The 13,856-nt window shown below is 56.5% G+C and overlaps 6 protein-coding genes across 6 annotated transcripts; 3 read left to right on the top strand and 3 right to left on the bottom strand.

Annotated features, from left to right (window-relative positions):
- Positions 1-114: 114 nt before the first annotated feature.
- TRIREDRAFT_103822 (uncharacterized protein) lies at positions 115-1,099 on the bottom strand (the record flags this gene model as incomplete). The annotated part of the gene is made up of 2 exons (XM_006962114.1): positions 115-494; positions 580-1,099. 2 exons carry the CDS (start codon positions 1,097-1,099, stop codon positions 115-117), a joined length of 900 nt encoding a protein of 299 aa, XP_006962176.1.
- Positions 1,100-2,322: 1,223 nt separating this feature from the next.
- On the top strand, positions 2,323-3,304 carry TRIREDRAFT_120193 (uncharacterized protein; the record flags this gene model as incomplete). Its single annotated transcript, XM_006962338.1, has 1 exon — positions 2,323-3,304. Exon 1 carries the CDS (start codon positions 2,474-2,476, stop codon positions 3,302-3,304), a length of 831 nt encoding a protein of 276 aa, XP_006962400.1. The 5' UTR covers positions 2,323-2,473.
- Positions 3,305-3,930: 626 nt separating this feature from the next.
- On the top strand, positions 3,931-5,250 carry TRIREDRAFT_74913 (histidinol-phosphate aminotransferase; the record flags this gene model as incomplete). The annotated part of the gene is made up of 2 exons (XM_006962337.1): positions 3,931-4,004; positions 4,080-5,250. 2 exons carry the CDS (start codon positions 3,931-3,933, stop codon positions 5,248-5,250), a joined length of 1,245 nt encoding a protein of 414 aa, XP_006962399.1.
- A 376-nt stretch (positions 5,251-5,626) lies between these two features.
- TRIREDRAFT_55802 (glycoside hydrolase family 76) lies at positions 5,627-7,118 on the bottom strand (the record flags this gene model as incomplete). The annotated part of the gene is made up of 2 exons (XM_006962113.1): positions 5,627-6,972; positions 7,034-7,118. 2 exons carry the CDS (start codon positions 7,116-7,118, stop codon positions 5,627-5,629), a joined length of 1,431 nt encoding a protein of 476 aa, XP_006962175.1.
- A 2,002-nt stretch (positions 7,119-9,120) lies between these two features.
- TRIREDRAFT_42418 (uncharacterized protein) lies at positions 9,121-9,801 on the bottom strand (the record flags this gene model as incomplete). Its single annotated transcript, XM_006961957.1, has 3 exons — positions 9,121-9,400; positions 9,480-9,622; positions 9,718-9,801. Coding segments are annotated over 3 exons (507 nt in total), but the record flags the coding sequence as incomplete, so codon positions are not given.
- A 2,660-nt stretch (positions 9,802-12,461) lies between these two features.
- TRIREDRAFT_120189 (uncharacterized protein) lies at positions 12,462-13,624 on the top strand. Its single transcript, XM_006962336.1, has 2 exons — positions 12,462-12,892; positions 13,001-13,624. Exons 1-2 carry the CDS (start codon positions 12,627-12,629, stop codon positions 13,458-13,460), a joined length of 726 nt encoding a protein of 241 aa, XP_006962398.1. The 5' UTR covers positions 12,462-12,626; the 3' UTR covers positions 13,461-13,624.
- The last annotated feature ends 232 nt before the right edge of the window (positions 13,625-13,856 follow it).

Genomic DNA, 13,856 nt, shown 5'->3' with positions numbered 1-13,856 from the left:
GGGGAAGCGACTCCTGCTGGCTCCTATACGACCACCCCTTTTTCTCATGCGGACACGGCAAGTTCATCCCATCATCTACAACAATCTTCGTTAGCAAAAAAGACGTCCTCTCTGTCACATTGGAACAAAGGAAGAAGAAAAGGAATTAAAAAAAAAAAGGGGGGCAAACCAACCAGACTCGGTATCGGAATCACTATCCTCGGCCTCAGCCATCTCGAGCACTCCCTTGCCAATCCCGTAAAACACGCTCAGCAGCTGCGCAATCGATATGAAGAACGGCATAAACTGCCCCGGCGCGGCGAGGCTGTGCACGTCCGAGATGTCGTTCCACTTGAGCGCCATCTCGACGTAGACAATGGCGCCAACGTTGACGAGGAAGTCGAGCGAGCCAAGGCCCATGTAGTCGCCATCTCCCCTGGAGCCGCGGCCGCCCGATTCGCCGCGGGACCAGCTGAGGAAGTTGGCGACGCGGACAACGTTGAAGAAGATGGTGGCTACAAAGTTCGATTGAGTAAGTAAGTCACTGCGCCTTATATGAAGCTGTGTGGTATGAGGGAGGGGAGGGAGGGAAACACTCACCTCCGAGGTAAAAGAGAACGAGGAAGACGCCGCCGATGATGGCAAACACGGAGCCGACCTTGTTCAGAGTCCGGAACCAATGCCAGATGCTCACCTTTGCAAAGAAGAAGGCCTTGTCGTCATGGCACTTCCTCGGCAGCGTGTCCATGCCATGCCACCAGAACCAGGCAAAGAGGGCAATGAGCGCCGCGACCTCGAAGACGTAGATGTGGGCCGTGGTCTGGCCGTTGCGGCCGGCCACGCGGCAGACGCCGACCTGGGCGAGCAGCAGGGTGAGGATGGGGAAGACCTCGACGGCCTGGATGTCGGCGGCGGCGCGCAGCAGGCGGGCGAGGACGATGCCGGTGGCGAGGACGAAGATGATTACGCCCTGGCTGAGGCTGTCCTCGGACTGCATTACGATGGAGGCGAGGCCCGAGATCTGGACGGAGATCATCTGGAAGTAGATGCCGAGGCGGATGCCCAGGCCGTAGAGGTCGGGGTTGCCCGTGACGGGGCAGGTGAGGGTTGTTGAGTTCATGGTTGCTTGGGGAGGGTTGGCAGGGGGGGGGGGGGGGAGCTTGTCCCCGTATTGGATTGTAGAAATGGGACGAGATGAGGTTGGAGGAAATATTAGGTTTGAGTCGAGGAGAATTCAGGCGAGGAAGCATGAAGCAAAGCTGTGCGTGCAAGGATATAAGACGAGAATCTCTAACACACTTATACAGCACATGGCCAACAGCAACCACGGGCCACACAGCCTTCGACCGGGATGGGATGGGTTGCGCGCAGCTTCAGGTCCTATGGGACATGGGATCTGCAGTGCAAAACCCTCAAGGCAACCCCAGAGGCTGCCTCTCTTTTTTTCCCAAATTCTCAGCCTCAATCCTTCTCAGCCCTCATCGCCCTCCCCCCCCCCCCCCCCCTGTCGTCTTCCCCCTCCCCACCCTCTTCCACATCTGTCTGCCTTTCAGCTGCTGGGACTAGTAGCAGGCATCACATGCGAGACACGACTAGGCCAGACCAGAGCAGATGCTTGAGAATGTGCCATAGTATAAATGTGTTGCAGACAAAGCCCAGAAGCAGCTCTGGGAACCGACTGATTAGCGCCCTCTGGATCGCCTCTCCGCTACCCCTGTCGACAAGCATCCCGTCCTGGGTCTGCCTCGCACGACGCCATGATTGGCTGTGATTGCAGGACTAGCAGTACTTCTCTTGTGGCCCAGGGCGGTTCGGACCCTGCCTTGCAGAACCCGACTTTCTGCGGCGTTGGTCCGTCTCTCTCTCTTGGTCCTGTCTGTGCCCGATGTCTCACAGAACGCAGTAGCAAGACCACTGCGATACGATGAGGCGATGGCTGTCGAATAGTTGCTCGTTAGTTGCTGGGGCTGAGAGATGGGAACATGAGCCCACCGATCTACATACCTTGTGACCACCTTATGATGGCTACCTACAGCTTGCATATAGTGCTGTACAAGCTAGTCGGTATATCGTGGTGGTTCTCTTGTGAGGCGGAATCAGTTGCCAAGGCGAGGCTTGCCGTGTCTTGCCTTGGCTGGAGGTGCATGAGCACTGCCACCACCCTACATGTACCCATCATACCGAGGAGACGATGTCCGATGGTCGTTCTGCTGGGAGGGGGGGTCGTGGGATCGCTCACTTACATATGTAGCGGCAGGGGCCCGCAACTTTAATCGAGGCCGATTTTCTCTGCCCACAGATCACGTACGTGACTTTGACGATGCTTGGTCTCTCTTCGCCTTTGTCCATTATCCCCTGAAAGACAGAGAGAGCGTGAGAGCGTCAGTATCAGTCGCCGACTCTTTCTGTCTCTCTCACTCTTCCTTACTGCTGTTCATCCCCTTGATACCAACCCAACACGACACAACAACTCCTCATCACCCTCCCCATCGACATGAACTCAACCGTCATCGCCACGCCTCAATGCCCCCCCGGCAACTCGGACCTCTACGGCATCGGCGTCCGCGTCGGCCTCTACGCCCAGTGGACGGCCACCCTGCTGGCGACGCTCTTCGAGCCGCGCACAGAAAGCACCTACCGCATCGCCAACCTCATCATCCAGTGGTCCATCTTCCTCGGCCTCTGCACCCAGTCCCGCCCCGGCGACTCGCTCATCGGCGCCGTCATCACGCAGTACCTGCTCTTCGGGTCGTTGTCCAGCCTCACGGGCGACGGCATCAGCCACTTTAGCCACTTCTCCGGCATCTTCCGCGTCGTCTTCTACACGGCCGTCTCCTCGTACGGCTGCTGGTTCTGGTTCCGCGGCATCGACGCCATGCACGTCGCCGCCGCCGCGTGTCCGGACATTGCGTTTTTCGGGCGCGTCAGCCTGCACGGCTGGTTCCGCACGCTGGGCAAGGTCATGTCAGCGGTTGGCGTCGTGCTGTGCGTTGCCTCGCTCGCCTTCAGCGTGTGGGCGACGGGGACGAGGTTCAGCCGCGGCTTTCGCGAGGGCTTCAAGAAGAAGGAAAAGGTGCGGCCGCGGGTGGAGCTGGCGCTGCTGGCGCTGTCGATGGCGCTGATTGGCATGTCGATTTATCTGGTCGAGCATCTCATCTCGGTCAACGACGTTCAGGAGGTGGGCATTGACGAGATTGGGACCGTTGGGCAGCTGATTCCGCTGCTGGCGGGAGGGCTGGCGTGTGGACTGACGCTGTGGAGGGTTGTGGCGCACCGGCTGTTTCTGAGGCCGCGGTGCTGGTTTCTGTTTGGTTATCACTTGTAGGGATAATTGGTCGACTTCTGGATGGCGTATATTATGATTGGGTTTCACAGGTTGCAGTTTGTCTTGTTCTGTTTCTGTTTTGCTCAAAATTGACTTATACGGGATTGTGTGGTTTGGTTATGTATGGATGACTTGTACGGGATATGCCTCTTCTATCTATATAATGGATGGGTTTTTGAAAGCAATACCAATTGATTTGTTCACTTCTTTCTCTCTCGTTGCTTCTTCTTCATCATCAATTTCATATAGAATAAAATAGACTCCTTCACGTAATGACTCACCTCTCATCATCATCATCATCATCCTTCAATATATGTATCATCTTCCCGCCTCTCCGGCCCTCGATCCGGCTCCCCCCTTCTAAACGCCCCACAAAAGCCCGCCTCCGGCCTCGGGGCTTATCGTCGTTATCGCTGCGGGATTGATTCATACCGTTGACTCTTTTTTCCATCTCGGACGCATTCAGTCTTTCGGCGCCGTCTCTCCTTTCCCCCCTTACGTCTTCTCTTCTTTATCTTCCTTCTTCTTCTTCTTCTTCTCCTCCTCCTCCTTTTATCTTCGCAAAACACCACACACTCTCACCAATCGTCTAATTGGGGAACATTTTCCCTCCACAGAGACGCACAATGTCTCCCTTCAACCTCGAAACCTGCGCTCGCCCCAACATCCTCGCCCTGCAACCCTACCGTTGCGCCCGAGAGTCGGTTTCCTCTCCATATCCTCCCCTTCTCTCTAACCTTTTTCGAAATCAAACTGACAATCTCCAAAAAAACAGCGACTACAAAGACGACGGCACAAACATCCTCCTCGACGCAAACGAAAACGCCTACGGCCCCTCCCTCTCCCCCTCCGCCATCGCCGCCATCAAGTCCTCCTCCTCCTCCACGAACACCAACAATGACGACGATGCCCTCAGAATCGACCCCCTCGGCCTGCACAGATACCCAGACCCCCACCAGCACGACCTCAAGCAGCTCCTCTGCTCCCTCCGCAACACCCACGCCCACACCCCCAAGACGCTAACGCCCGCCAACCTCTTCGTCGGCGTCGGCAGCGACGAGGCCATCGACGCCCTCCTGCGCTGCTTCTGCGCCCCCGGCAAGGACCGCATCCTGACCTGCCCCCCGACCTACGGCATGTACGCCGTCTCCGCCCAGGTCAACGACGTGGCCATTGTCAAGGTCCCGCTGCTCCCCGCGCCCACCTTCGCCCTCGACGTGCCCGCCATCTCCGCCGCCCTCGACGCCGACCCCTCCATCAAGCTCGTCTACCTCTGCTCCCCCGGCAACCCCACCGGCTCGCTGCTGTCCAAGTCCGACGTCGTCGCCCTGCTCAACCACTCGTCCTGGAACGGCGTCATCGTCCTCGACGAGGCCTACATCGACTTCGCCCCGGACGACGATGCCTCCCTCGCCGAGCTCGTCACCGAGTACCCCAACCTCGTCGTCATGCAGACCCTCTCCAAGGCCTTTGGCATGGCCGGCATCCGCCTCGGCGCCGCCTTCGCCCCGGCCCCGATCGCCGCCCTGCTCAACAGCCTCAAGGCCCCCTACAACATCTCCAGCCCCACCAGCGCCCTCGCCTCCGCCGCCCTGAGCCCCGCGGGCCTCGCCGTCATGCGCGCAAACAGGGACAAGCTGCTTGCGCAGCGCGATCGTTTGATCCGCGAGCTGCCGGCCATTGATGGCGTCGGAAGGCTGCGCGGCGGCACGGAGAGCAACTTCTTGCTGTATGAGATGCTGGACAAGGACGGCAGGCCGGATAACGCCGTGGCGCTGGCCGTGTACGAGAGGCTCGCGGAGACAAAGGGCGTCGTTGTGCGCTTCAGAGGCAAGGAGCACGGGTGCGAGGGGTGCTTGAGGATCACGGTGGGCACCGAGGACGAGGTCACCCGGTTTTTGGAGGCGTTGAAGAAGACGCTGGCCGAAGTCAGGGGGAGCGCTTAAATGAGGAGACTGAGAGACGAGTTTGAGAGATGAGATGGAAGGCAATGTGCAGAAACTTGTCCATCTGGATACCGTGGTTGACGACGAGTTCGGTATAAAAGTCATATTGGAACATATAGAAGAAGAACAAGAAAAAAAAGTAGACTTGAATAGAAAAGCATACACATCTATCCACACAAACAGCAGCCTCATCTATTCTATCCCAGAGCGGCAGCAATATCTACCATCGCCAGCTACGGCCACTTATTACCTGTATCTACACAATATACAAAAGAATGAGAACGAGGCCAAGGGGAAATCTAGATGCAATGAGGGAAAACAAAGGGATGATGAAGGCGATTCAAAAGGCGTAACACAAAAGGTAAACTTGTCCCCCTCAAACAGCCACCACCACCACCACCAATCCCAATCCCATCACCATCAAAGATCCCAATCCCACATCCATCACCCTCCCAGCCGCCGCATTCCCCGTCGGCTGCGCCTCGCCCGCATTCCCCCTCTTCGTCGTCGACGACGTCTGCACCGCCCTCGTAGGCAAATCCTTGCCGGCACCAGCAGCGCTCCAGTTCGCGTCCCGCACGACCTTGATGTCCTTGGCCTCGAGCGGGGGAGCCGCCTCGCTAATCAGCAGCCCCTGAATCGCCTCGAGCGCACACATCTGCTGTCCGAAGCCGGGGATGCCGTCAAACTGGCCCACGTACCACTTCTGGCCACAGGCGCGGCCGGTCGAGCCTCCGGTGCAGGTGCCCGCGGCGGCCTCGGCGCTGCCCACGAGCAGGCTCTCGACCTTGCTGCGCAGAGAGGGCACCATCTGCGTCGCCTGCCACATGTAGCGCGCCAGGTAGCCCTTGAACGTCGTCTGGTCCGCATTGCACCTCTCGACCGTCTCGCACGCCCCCTCGTACATGATCGTGGCCGTCACGTTGGGCGGGTGGAAGAACCAGACGGCGCCGTCCAGCAGCTTCTCGGCGCGCTCCTTCCACTCGGGCTTGCCCGTGTAGTTGGCCATGACCGCCGCGCCGTGCAGGTAGATGCCGCTCGTGTACGTGAACGAGGCCGGGTTCGTCTTGGTGCAGTTGGTGTCGATGCCCGAGCCGTCGTAGACGTGGTACAGGTCCGCGTCGATGAAGCCCACGTCCATGGACCAGTCCCAGACCTTCTCCGCCCACTCGAGGTACGTGTCGTTGCCCGTGGCCCGCGCCATGCGCGCCGCAATCTGGAAGAAGCCGCCGTTGCTAACGCTGTTCTTGTACGTCAGGCCATTGGGGTTGGACTCGTATATCTGCCACAGCAGGCCGCCGCCGCAGTGCTGCGTGTTCCAGCGGCTCATGAGCTGGTCGAAGACGTTAGCTCCCAGCTCCAGCCACGACGGCAGCGACCTGTCTGGCTGCGGAAAGTTGCGCTCCGCCGCGGCGATGGCGGCCGAGCCCCAGAAGAAGAGGTCGTCGTTGCCCTCCTCAAAGGCGTGCTCCGCCGGCATGTAGGCGTTTTCCGTTCCCAGGTTCGTCGGCGCCAGCAGAGCCTGGATCACCACGTCGTTGTACGACGGGTCCCCGGTGAGGTGATAGTAGTCCAGCATCGCTCCCCAGAGCGCGCCAGCCGTCCACCAGTAGTACGGATCCTGGAGGTCGCCCATGTTGATGGAGTCCGCCGAGGAGAGGTTACCCTTGTAGTAGGACATTGTGTCGAATGCAAGAGTAGCTGCGACATCTCGGACAGACGCTGTTGTGAGTCTGGTGTTAGTCGACTTGCCATCTTACACGGGAGGGGAGGCTATACTCACACAGGCTCTTGACGTCTAGGGAGGCGGGAGCCGTCATGACGGAGCTCCCCGCCGTAGCGATGTTCAGGCTCTTGACGAATCTCATGCTGCTCCTGTTCTTTATGCACGGCAAAAGAGTTTAGATGAAATGATTGATCTTGTGTCCAGCACTAGTAGTCGTTCGTTTCAAAGCTGGGGCCGAGTGTATGTACTGATGCAGGTAGGATTAAGAAGCGAAGAATCAATCTTCAATCTTCAACCTGGAAGATTGAACAAAACAGTGCAAAAGGAGAAGACGAAAGTAATAAAGCAAAGAGGAGAAGAGAAGAGAAGGAAAGAAATCACGGCCAAAGCGTGCGGCAAACAATAGTGTCGAAAGAGGGTCGGATGAATGCAGGTTGTAACGTAAGACGCTCAACAATAGGAGGGCGATCAATATTCAACCGGAACCGGATCGCCACCTCACAATAGAGAATCCAGGAACACGGACCAACAAGGACTAGGCCGAGCAAGCGAGTGGAGAGACTCAAGGCGACAGTTGTTGAGAAAGGAAATCCAAAGCAAAAAAAGGGCAAAAAACACAGAGAAAAGGGCAAAAGGAGGGAGGAGTAGTGAGCAAAGGCTTGACGAGAGGAAGAGGAGAACGCGGACACCGGGGAGGTCGCAGAATAAAAAAGAAGAGGCAGCTCTGGATGAATAAATCAGCGGGCACCAGCCAACGAGCCTGGAACAGGTTACAAGGAATAGTCAAGAGCAATCCCACCGTCGCAACAGGTCGCACTCAGCCTTTTTTTTCCCCGAGCATCTTGTTTCGCCCAATGCATCCTCTTGGCCAAACAAGGAAGCCAAGATCTCGGCCCCGAGCCTCTTTTTCCTTGTCTCGGCTCACCAGCGTGCCTCTCAGTCCAATGAAAAGTCACTCAGCCGTCGGTTCAAGCGCCTACCTGGGACCTGCTTGGGGCAATCCGGGGTCCATCCAGTCCAATTGTCCGGTTTATACATAGGTCCGAATCATTTTTGACAGATTTGGCCGCGGCGAAACGCTCAACCATGTCTTTGGGCTGCTGTAGCCTCGAATCGTGGTAGCATCGGAATTTAGGCGCGATGCTGCAAGGGAGGGGGCCTCGGCGGATCTTTTTGCAGTCTGGGGCGACTGAGAAGAGCCTCTTTATGCTCGTAGTATCTCAATCTCGTATGTCCCTTGTGTAGCAGTAAATGACAAGCATAATGCCACTTCTTTCGGGTCATCGTTTAGCGTGTCCGCGCGGCTAAGACAGCAAATAGTCTCATAAATCGGCCATCGTTCAATGGAAAAGATGCCTGCAGGACAGTCGGCCGGATTGGCTGCGGTAAAGAAACGGCTGTGCTCAGCCAACCATTGAGTCTCTCAAGAGCGTAAGACTGGATGACAGCGCTTCAAGCCGACTTCGCGACAGGGACCTGAAACTGTCAGATCCACCGGGCTGACAAGGGTGTGAACCTGTTGGCCATCGCGGTTCATCCAGTGTGGCGGGAGCCATATTACTACACATCAGATAGAATGATCTGTAGAAGCTGAGAAGAACTCCAAGATTCAGGTCATGCATCCATTGCCATACTTATCTGAGCAAGCCGGCACGGCTCTATCACTGAGCCACATCACACCCCATGTATAACGGCGACTCAACCCGAAGACACGCAGCCCTCCATGCATAAGTACCCCCGGCATCCACTGAAGATTCTACCCCCTTTCGTACCAGATACTCCATGGGCAGAGAAGAAAAGAAAAACAAGAAGACATGTTGACCAGATCCCAAACTCCGCGCTTTTGAGCCATAATTACAAACGCCTTTATATGCTGCTGGAACGACAAAGCCCAGTGAGGGCACAACGCACTCATAACGCTTTTCAGGAAAAAAAAAAAAAAATTGTGGACAAAGCGAGGAAGAGGCCCCGGAAGAGCACGGCCCGGAGTCTGTCGGACAGTTCCCTCGAACCAGCCATGACCATCCCCAACCCTATTCATCTCCAAGATTCGAGGGCGAGTGCATGGGCAGTTATGACACCAGGCACACGGCGATAATGCCAGCCATGATCCCACACAGCGATCGCAGTCCGGAGACGCGCAAGCTCGATCCCATCGACGTAGGCGAAGGTTCGTACATCATCCCGGAGGGCGCTGTGGGCGCCGTCATGGTTCCGTTGGGGTCAAAGGAATCGTCAGTTGCCCCTGGGGCATCAGCCATCGTGAGGGTTCCCCATTGCACCTCGGATCCAGTAAAGGTGGATGTCCACGAAAGCTGCGTAGGCCCAGTGAGGTGTCCGTTCGTGTAACCGGCTTTGTAGCTCGAGTAACCCGAGCACGTTGCGGCCGTCGTGCCGTTCAAGTCGCACTCTACGTCAGCAATGCTTTGACGTAAAGTTAGCCCACGAACCCTTTCCTACCGCTACACGGATTTCACCAGGTCACCACGGCAGATCAACTCACTATGTCGAGGTCACCGTTCCGTGGAACTCGAGCGTGCCGGGCCCTTCCACAATGACAAAGGGGAACTCGAGGGCCAGGTCGCATGCTGGGGGTGTTTGCGTCGGGCAGAAGATGGTGAACGTTGTTCTGCTCGCAGAGGGATCCTAGAGGCCGTGTTAACCCGACTGGACCGCGCATCTCAATCGCAGGCGACGGAAAGTTTGCGCCGCAGCAAGTTGCAGTGATTGGGTGCGCATACTGTCGAAATGATGCTCCCTCGAACCAGCGACCACGAGCGCTCGTCATAGTACGGCAGATAGATGGGGGCCTCGGTCACAGTTGGTGTCGGTGCCGTCGTTCGGCGATCATCGTCGTCGTGGGCCATCGCGTTGGCAGGGCATAGAGCGATCACGGCGAGCAGAACCTGCAGCGCTGCCGGCCAGACGTTCGGAGCAAACCCGGCCATGGTGAGGTGGCGCCTTTACGGGCTGGTGCAGCTTCGTAGCGCAATGAACACCGCCAGAGGAGATCGCCACAAAACCAAGAGAATGCGGCCTGGGCAGTCGGATACGGGCGATTCACGACTTGGAGCGCCGATGATGAGGTATCGAGGGAGGACAGTTCGTCGAGAATCGAGTCTCAAATGTGCGCACCCACGCGATCGATTGGCTCTCGACGCAAAGCCCGGCAGACAGCAGCGATAAGGGAGGCGGGCACAGACAGACAAGGCTCGAGACGGAGTCGTCGCCGTCACCACATGCCTGGGCTCGCAAGACGGACCCGTGAATGCATGGAAGAGAGAGGCGGCGATGAAGATGAGAAAAGACAGAACGGCAGAATTTCACAGCCGGGGACCAGCAGACGGCCGACGCGGTCCATGGCATGGGAAGCATCAAGGGTGAAATGCTAGCGATTTTGGTTCCACGATGCCAAGAGTTGGACCTCTGCTCTCCTGGCGGCCAATTGGGGTTAGGGCGAGTGCCGCTATGAAGGGGGTTTTCTCCGTCATGTCTTGGCATGTGCTGGGCTCCTTTTTCTGCTCGTTGCTCTTTCCTGGAGTGGATTAGATGGCAATTCTTGACCTATGAAAAGGCAACTGATTATTAAAGATTTAAGAATATGAGATGAAGAAGAGGCCATTCACGGATTCTAGTTCTAGAATATGACACTACCTACCTTATGATACCAACTACTCGTACTACCTATTTTTCGCTTAGGTGCCTTACGGTGAAGAGGCTACGGGAGGAGCGAAGACAGGAGAGCCGGAAGAATGGACTCTTCCGAGCGCCAAGTCCAAGCAGGTCCCTCTGAATGCCAAGGCCGTCACCAGCAACCTCCCAACCGCACCCAAAACTCCAGGCAGGTAGAACACAACAGTCCTTCCACTCTACGGCAGACCCAGGCCGCAAAGCCAAAAAGGCAGTCGCAGGGCAGCACCACCTCAACAGACACGGAAAGGAAATTCGAAGCCGTCTTGGCATACTAGGTATTAGTTCTTGCCCCAAAGGCAAAGGAAAAGTCTGCCACGCAATCATCATCCTTCCTCTCGTTCTTGCCCTCATTCCTGGGTTGACGCCGCCCTTGCGGGCTTTGCGAGTCAAACCGCCGGGACGCCAAGGCCGTGCCAAGACAAGGTCTGAGAAGGTTGGATGCCGGCTCGTGGCTGCCAAGAATGCGCCAGGGATGACGGATAGGTGCATATTGCGCAGCGGGCATTTCCGCTTACCGCATATCTGCCGTTATCTCGGTGGGGGCTGCAGAGCATCCTCGGCAAGTGCGCGGAATTGCGAAACGAGCAGAGTTGAATGCCGTGTCAGCAGGCAATTGACAGTTGAAGTTTGAAATTCTCTATGCTGGCTATGGTTTCGATGATGACTGAGCATCCAATGACATCTCAAAATGTCTGCCCTGGCAAGCTGTCCGCAACATCATGAGAGAATCTTTTTCAAGAGAACCATAAAGTCAATCTGCACGTTGTATCACCACCTCATCGGCCTCCCTTCTAACAGTGTCACACATGACCATCTTGCTCCCGGTCCAGTGAGCGAAGCACCGCGATACACGGCTGTGCAGCTGCAGTAGCGGCAAGCCCAAGCAGCACAGATCGCCCGTTTGAGCCACAACCGCAGCCATTTGCGGAGGCAGCAAACATTGGCTGGGGATCCGGACAAGACTTGACTTCGTACACTCGCGTATGCTTGCTCAGTCGGCGGAAATAGTAATATCAAACCGCTCAACAGGCAGGAGTCAAACGACAAAGTCAGTTGCGCATTGAGGTTGCATTTGCTTTATGCTTATACTCTGCTACACGGAGCTGCGCTGAGAACTGCTTCACTCCGCCGCCGAAACTGCGCCCAGTCAATGCGAAAGGCACCAAAAAACTCAACATGGAAACGTGGAAAACTGGATCACTGTCATGCTAATGCCGCCTCCCGCCAGACCCAACCTTAGGTAGGCAGGGGCAAAATTGGCCATCCATGCAAGAGCTTGCTAATTTCGGATCATGCTTCGAACGAACCTTATCACTCAAAGATCGATCGGCAGCAGCAGCAGCAGCGGCAAGGCGACGCTGATCCCAGCAGCTCAACGCACTCAATGTGAACCACGTCGACGGCTCAGAAACAGAGAGTCGCCCACGATGTCGGTTCTCCGTGTCGCTTCAAGAGGAATCGAGCAGTGACAAGCCCTCGGTTGCCGGCAGACTTACTTACCTGGCTACTACTTACATATGCAGTACGAACAGCTGCAGAGGCAACTCAAAGCCTCCTCGGCTAAAGATCGTGAGGTTCCAAGTCCTGACTAAGGCAATTTCCAGTTCCGCGATCTAACTCATAAAGTCAATCGCCGAGACTAGCATATGGGCAACGCTACCTTGAAGGGGAAAGGGGAGCAATAGTGTCGCGGGTTGACAGGATCGAAAGAAGCTTTAAAAGCTGACGTCTCCAGGCTGTGCGACTCGAGTCGTGTGGTTCCTTTTCTTCTCTTCTGGCCATCGCGAATCCACTCATTCTGTCGCCGATCAGCCAAGCACAGTCGCTCGTTCACTCGTTTACAAGTCCGAGTACATACCAATACAAGTCCAACTCTATACACACAGTTATACAACTGCCCCAACTATCAACCGGAACACCAGTCGCCAGCATAACTCGTTCGCTTCTCGACTCAACCATGGCTCGCTCGCTCGCTCTTCTCGCCTTTTCCAGCGCCGTCCTGGCTGCTCAAACCACCACCGTCAAGCTTCTGCTGCCCTTTGCCGATCCCCAGCCTCTCGTTGCCTCCGTCGTCGCCGCGGACAGCTCGGCCACGACCTATGCCGTAGGATGCCCGCCAGGCACCGATTCCGATGAGTGTGGCTTCGCGGAGAGCCAAACCATCACTCAGGGCCCATCTACCTATGCCTTCACGATGGCTTACTCTGGAGATGAAGGATCTTAGTAAGTCATATGCTGCTTGTCATTGACTTCATTGTCTTTGAAGAACCGACTTTATACTTGAGACTCCCCAAGACCCATCCAATGAACCCAAGCTTACAATGTAAACAGCACCGAGATTGCCCATTGCAAGCTCTCCAGCGCAGTCGACGTCGCCTCTTGCAGCGCCTCCGTCTCCCAGGACGACGGCAACGGCAACACCATGGCCACCGCCAGCGTCGGCACCGTCACCTTCCTGGACCTGCAGCTGCCCGTCACCGTCACCGCCGGCCTCGACAAGCTCCAGGCCGCTCCCGGCGCCACGGCCACCGATTCTTCGGCTCCCACCGGCACCGGCACCGGCACCGGCTCCTCCGCAGCTTCTCAGACGACTGCTGCTTCCGGAGCTGCGCCCACGACGCTCGCCAGGCAGACAACCACCACCGGCACCCAGACCGGCACTCACACGGGCACTCAGACCACCTCGTCGACTGCCGGGCCCACGACGACCAACGCTGCCGGAGTCCTGAACGCTCGCAACGGACTGTTGGTCGGTGTTGCTGCCATTATCGGCAGCGCCATGATGCTGTAAATGGAACGGATAAAGACATGTACTATGATGGGTTAGGAACAGCGTTGAGATTTCTTTGAGCAAACGCGTTGTGGATCAATTTTGAATAGGCCTTGAACAAAGCCATCAGATGTACATGAATCGCTGCAATGTATGTATACCCCGAGGCAAGATGTAGCACAATGATGAACGGCGTTTCTGGTCACTTTTGCCTTGTTTGGACACGGGCTGAAAGGGCGCAATGTCTATATGCCCTGCGGCCTTTGTTAATGAACAGCTTGAAACACAGCATTGAATCTTGAACCGTTCTGCCGCCAGCACTCCGCCTTCTGCCTTGTTTCTAGATGCATTCCAAGCATTTATATCCCCCCCTTGCAGCTCGTCGAGGACGAGTCAACCGTCCATCATGACTTCCAT

This window comes from Trichoderma reesei (assembly GCF_000167675.1).
Source record: "Trichoderma reesei QM6a unplaced genomic scaffold TRIREscaffold_2, whole genome shotgun sequence".
NCBI classification, from domain to species: Eukaryota; Fungi; Ascomycota; class Sordariomycetes; order Hypocreales; family Hypocreaceae; genus Trichoderma; species Trichoderma reesei.
This window is presented reverse-complemented; position numbering and strand designations above follow the sequence as displayed.